This window comes from Myotis davidii, unplaced genomic scaffold (assembly GCF_000327345.1).
Source record: "Myotis davidii unplaced genomic scaffold, ASM32734v1 scaffold747, whole genome shotgun sequence".
Lineage (NCBI taxonomy): Eukaryota > Metazoa > Chordata > Mammalia > Chiroptera > Vespertilionidae > Myotis > Myotis davidii.
The window spans coordinates 200,591-206,745 of NW_006298695.1; the positions used below are offsets into that span (position 1 = coordinate 200,591).

General features: G+C 49.5%; 1 protein-coding gene across 1 annotated transcript in view; it reads left to right on the forward strand.

Annotated features, from left to right (window-relative positions):
• LOC102755232 (receptor-type tyrosine-protein phosphatase N2-like) overlaps nt 1-6,155 on the forward strand; it is a 216,209-nt gene that overhangs the window by 178,044 nt on the left and 32,010 nt on the right. The window contains 2 exon segments of the mRNA XM_015570934.1: nt 533-574; nt 1,366-1,403. Of these exon segments, the coding sequence (XP_015426420.1) occupies nt 533-574; nt 1,366-1,403 (80 nt within the window).

Here is a 6,155-nt window from a genome sequence, read left to right on the forward strand (position 1 = left end):
AGCAAAAAACACCCAACTGTAAAAAGAAAAAGAAAAAAGGATCCAAAAATATGAAGATAGTGTAAGGAGCCTCTGAGACAACTTCAAAAGTACCAACATTTTGGGGGTGCCAGAAGAAGAGAGAGAGCAAGATATTGAAAACATATTTGAAAAAATAGTGACAGAAAACTTTTTTCACCTACCTGGTGAAACAAATAGACTTACAAGTCCAGGAAGTGCAGAGAATCCCAGACAAAAGGAATCCAAAGAGGCCCACACCAAGCCACATCATAATTAAAATGCCAAGGGTGAAAGAGAAAGAGAGAATCTTAAAAGCAGCAAGAAAAAAGCAGTTAGTTACCTACAAGGGAGCTCCCATGAGACTGTCAGCTGACTTCTCAACAGAAACTTTTCAGGCCAGAGGGAGTGGCAAGAAATATTCAAAGAGATGAATAGCAAGAACCTACAACAAAGAATACTCCACCCAGCAAAGCTATCATGTAGAATTGATGGTCAGATAAAGAGCTTCACAGACAAGAAAAAGCTAAATGAGTTCATCATCACCAATCCAGGATTATATGAAATGCTGAAGGGTATTTTTTAAGAAGAGGAAGAAGAAGAAAAAGGTAAAGATGAAAATTATGAACAACAAAGTGACAATAAATATATATCTATCAACAGGTATAAAAATCAAGTGAATAAAAAATCTGATGAACAGAATAAACTGGTGAATATAATAGAATCAGGGACATAGAAAGGGAGTAGACTGACAATTCTCAGGGGAAAGGGGGTTTGGGGGTGCAGGAAGAGACTGGACAAAAATCTTACACCTATGGATGAGGATGTTGGGGGGCGGGGTAAGGGCAGGGGGTGGTGTGGGAACCGGGTGGAGGGGAGCTATGAGGCAGCGGGGAGAAGAACATTTGTAATAATCTGAACAATAAAGATTTATTTTTAAAAATAAATAAATAAATACGATGAAATTCTGTCACCTCGGGGGTTTAGCTGTTTGCAGATGACAAGGCTTGAGGTACTGAGCGGTGCCTGATAGCTTCCTCTGCAGGTCGACATTTATCTACTATGTTGCTGAACATGTGTAAAGGTCGACTCTATAAATGTTGCAAATAACCTTGGTGTCTCCAGGTTGTGCCAGGTGGGACAGAGTCAGGTCCTCGCACAGCCTGATTCTCCTCTACAGACAGTGACGGGAGTAAATGGGGAGAAGGGGCAGAGCACCCTGAGCTCCGTGGGAAGGGCGGAGCACTCGGAGGGGACGCCGCCTGCGGAGGACGGCCACAGGGCCCTCGCGGCATCGCTGCATGCGCACCCCCGGGCGGTGCGGGCTGGCACAGACCTGACTCTCTGCCCTGGACCTTTGCAGATGACCACTCAACAACTCGGACTACATCAACGCCAGCCCCATTGTGAGTACCGTCCCCACGGAGGGCGCCAGCCTTTCCCAGGGCACCACGTGGGCAAGCCACATGAGGTTGGCATGGAAAACATGCCCTGCCCTGCTCCCAGTAGACCTGATAATTAGCCTCAACTGGGTAACTAGCCTCAACCAGTAACCAGCCTTAATCAGGTAACTGGTCTCTACCAGGTAACCAGTCTTAGCCAGGTAATTCATTTCAACCATTAACCAAGTAAGTAGTCTCTACCAGGTAACTAGTCTCCACCAGGAGCCAGCTTTAACCAGATAACTAGTCTCTACTAAGTTACTAGTCTCCACCAGGTAACTAGCCTCAACCAGGAACCAGCCTTAACCAGTTAACTAGTCTCAACTGGGTTCTTAGTCTCAACCAGTAATTAGCCCTAACCAGGTAACTTGTCTCAGCCAGGTTACTAATCTCAACAAAGTAACTAGTCTCATTCAGCAACCAGCCTTACCCAGTGAGCCAGGTGACTGTGTCCTGGGCAGGGAGCAGTGACCGGGAGGGCCAGCACCAGTGGCCTGAAGGTTTACCCTTTCCTAGGCCCACTTGTGCCCAATTCATTCCAGGAAAATGGGAAAATTAAAGCCACGCCTGGCACTTGTGAAAGTGATTCCTGGCACTTGGCTGTCTGGAGGGGTGCAGGGTACTGTGCCCTCTGGGAGGTGGAGCTGCGGACCAGACGAGGGAAAGGGGTCTCTGTCACCCCCTGACCCCTCACTGTCAGGTCCCCGTGGCCAGCCCACCCTCTCCACTTCTAGGGAAGTCCTCCAGCCCACAGCTGCCTGGGCTGTCCTGCCTCCTGTCTCACCGCGTGCAGCCCCTGCGGTCCTCTTGCCCTAGGCAGGGGGGCAGCGGCTGGGGGTCTGCAGCCACGGGAGAGGGCTGTGTGCCTGCAAGCAGAGGCCACAGGAGTGCGGTCAAGGGCATTTAAGCCGGCAGCAGAGAAGGGCTTGGTGTGGGCTTATGAGGGTGAGGGGCTGAGGTGGCCTCGATGTAGATATGTTTCTCCACGTTGTCTTAGGGGAGGTGTCCTGACGTTTCCCCGAAACCATGACTTGCATCCAGTCAAGGACTGTGTGTGTCGGGGGGGCGGGGGGTGCTGCACCGGCTGCTATTCCAAGGCAATGACTTTACAGGTGACAGAGGTTTGGGTGGGACAGGGGTCTCTGGACTCATGAAAGGCATCCCATGTGCTAGCAGCCCCTGGCTCCCCAGTGGTGAGCTGTCCAGGAGAGCATTGCCATGTGACTCCAAGCAGCAGCTGCTGACGGTGGGCCACGGGGGCCACAGTGGCTGGTTCCACTCATTCCAAAGCGCCTGTTGTATAAACGCCTTGTTGAGGCTCCACGTGCCTGGGCCACCTCACGCTTCCCGATACTTCTCACCGCCGGTCCAGCACAGCGCAGGGAAGACCGGCCGGCGTGCCTGCCTGCCCGGCCGAGCCCGCCCTGGCCTGTGGCCTCGTGGAAGGAGGTTGTCCATACCTGGGTCCTCCTGCAGGTGCCTCCGGACCTCGACCCCTGGTCCCCAGGTTCTCCTGTGGCCACTCAGGCCCTCTCCAGCACATCGCCATGTGCTTGGATTTTCTTGTTGGCTCTGATTCAAACAATCAAGGCAAAGCCGCACTGGTGGCCACCCGTCCCCGCTGTGAGCGGCCTGTGTCCGGGAGGCGGGTCTGTAGTTGCCTGGCCCCGGCCTGCACAACGGACCATGGCGCTGACCCCAGACCCTTGGAACAAGGAGAGTCACGTCCTTCTATGACTCCTGGTCCCTGGGAGGACCCACGAGAGAACTAAAGGAGTCGTTCCAGGTCCGAAAGCCATGAGGGCGTGTGTGCAAGCCCCCGCGTCCCCTGTGTGGGCCCCGAGTTCCAGCGCCTACGGAAGCCCAGGGTCAGGGTGGGCACAGCTGCTGGTGTAGAAACAGCATCGTCCCAGAGCAGCTCCCGCAGGGACTTGGGTCTGAAGGCAACACCGAGGGAAATAAGTGACTTTGTTGTGCTCCCTCCTTTATTCAACACCACAGTTCTTCCTTTAACTTGAGTCGTAACGGTGAACTAGAAGCCCATGGGGCATCTTCCTCTGAGATAGCGGAGGCCACGGCAGCTGCAGCCAGCAGCTGAGTAAGAAGCGCCGTCAGGGCTGGGAGCCTGGCCATCCGTCACCACGGTTGTGCTCAGCCCGCATGACTCCGCCACCAGCCATGGGCGATAGTGGGCAATCTTTGCTTTTCATTGGAGGTCGTGAAAGTGAACCAAGGCCCTGCTCTCCCGCACAGTGTCCGAGAGAGGCCCCTCGGGCGGCGGGCACTGGAGCGGAGGCTGACCCGTCAGTCACACGGCAGTTTTGTCAAAACCGCACATTTCACAGCAGGGACAGGCTGACGTCTCATCAGCAGGTGAGGATCGTCTCCCTCTTCATTCTGTAGTCTCTTAAGGGAGAAAAAATGTTTAAAGTTTTAATCCGTGTTCCTGGATTGGTAAAATCAACATCATTAAAATGTCCATACCCAAGGCTCTCTACAGATTCAATGCCATCCCTATTAAAATACCAATGGCATATTTCACAGATCTAGAATAAATACTCCAGAAATTTATATGGACCAAAAAAGACCCCGAATAGCTGCAGCAACCTTGAGAAAGAAGAACAAAGTTGGAAGGATCACAATACCAGATCTCAAGTTATCCTACAAAGCCACCGTAATCAAAACAGCCTGTTACTGCCACAAGAACAGGCATATAGAGCAATGGAGCAGAACAGAGACCCCAGAAATCGACCCAAGCCATCATGCTCAATTAATATTTGACAAAGGAGGCAAGAGCATATAATGGAGTCAAGACAGTCTCTTCAATAAATGGTGCTGGGAAAATTGGAGATACAAGAAAAAATGAAACCAAGCCACCAACTTATACCATACACAAGAATAACTCAAAATGGATAAGGGACTTAAATGTCCCTTAAGTGAAACCATGAAAATCCTAGAAGAAACCATAGGCAGAATAATCTCAGACATCTCTCATAGCAATATGTCTACAGATACATCTCCTAGGACAAAAGAAACTAAGGAGAAAATAAACAAATGGGACTACATCAAAAAAGGAAGCTTCGCCCTAACTGGTTTGGCTCAGTGGATAGAGCATCGGGCTGCAGACTGAAGCGTCCTGGGTTCGATTCCGGTCAAGGGCATGTACCTTGGTTGTGGGCACATCCCCAGTGGAGGGTGTGCAGGAGGCAGCTTCTGCACAGCAAAAGAAACCATCAACAAAACGAAAATGGAGCCCACTGTATGGGAGGACATATTTGGTAATGATACATCTAATAAAGGGTTAATATCAAAAATATATAAGAAAGTTATACAACTTAACAAAAGGAAGACAAACAACCCAATTAAAAAATGGGCAGAGGACCTAAATAGACACTTCTCCAAAGAGGACATACAATGTCTAAGAGACATGACAAAATGATCAAAGTCACTGATCATCTGAGAGATGCAAATTAAAACCACAATGAGGTGTCACCTCACACCTGTCAGAATGGCTACAATCAACAAATCAACAAACAACAAGTGCTGGTGAGGATGTGGAGAAAAGGGAACCCTAATGCACTGCTGGTGGGAATGCAGACTGGTGGAGCCATTATGGAAAATAGTATGGAGTTACCTCAAAAAAATTAAATATGGAACTCCCATTTGACCCAATGATCTCACTACTAGGAATATATCCTAAGAAACCCGAAGCACTAATCAGAAAGAATGTATGACCCCTATGTTCATAGCAGCACAATTTACAATAGCTAAGATCTGGAAACAGCCCCAGTGCCCATCAGTAGACGAGTGGATAAAAAAGCTGTGATACATTTATACCACGGAATACTCTGCAGCTGTAAAAAGAAGGATCTCTTACCCTGTGAGACAACATGGAGGGACCCAGAGAGCATTATGCTAAGTGAAATAAGCCGGTGAGAGAAAGACAAGAGTCACATGATCACACTTATATCTTGGAATCTAAGTAACAAAATAAACTGATGAACAAAGTGGATCCAGAGGCATGGAAACATGGAACAGAGTGTGGAATCCCAGAGGGAAGATGGGGAGGATGGGTGAGTGGGAGGTAATCAACCAAAGACCTTGTATGCTTATATGCATGGCCCTTGGACACAGACAGTAGGGCACACACAAACAATAGGGTAGTGAAGGCCTGGGGTCTGGGGCGTGGGATGGGGGTGGGCGCCGGAGGGGTTCAATGGTGGGGAAGGGGACATATGTAATACTTTCAACAATAAAGAATTATTAAAATAAATAAAGTTTTAATTCAGAATGTGTTTAACTGATTTATCTAGTATCAGAACGCGTTTGTCTAATTAACTAGTACAAATTGATTCCTTAGAGGATGATGCCCTGAATAGCATAAGAAATTGGCCAAATAGGAGAGCCAGGCTTCAGGACACGCTGAGCACTTCCTCCCTAAGATCACTTCTGAGAGGACACTGGGGAAATTATTGCGAAGTTCTTCATGCACATTAGGGTTTCTAGGGAGAAAACCAGGCAGCCCGCTTATTTAATAACTAGAGGCCCTGTGCATGGATTCGTGCACTGGTGGGGTCCCTCAGCCTGGCCTGTGCCCTCTCACAATCTAGGACCCTCGGGGGATGTCAGAGGCCCAGTGCACGGATTCGGCCCAATCCCTGCAGGCCAGGCTGAGGGACTCCACCAGTGCATGAATCTGTGCACCAGGCCTCTACT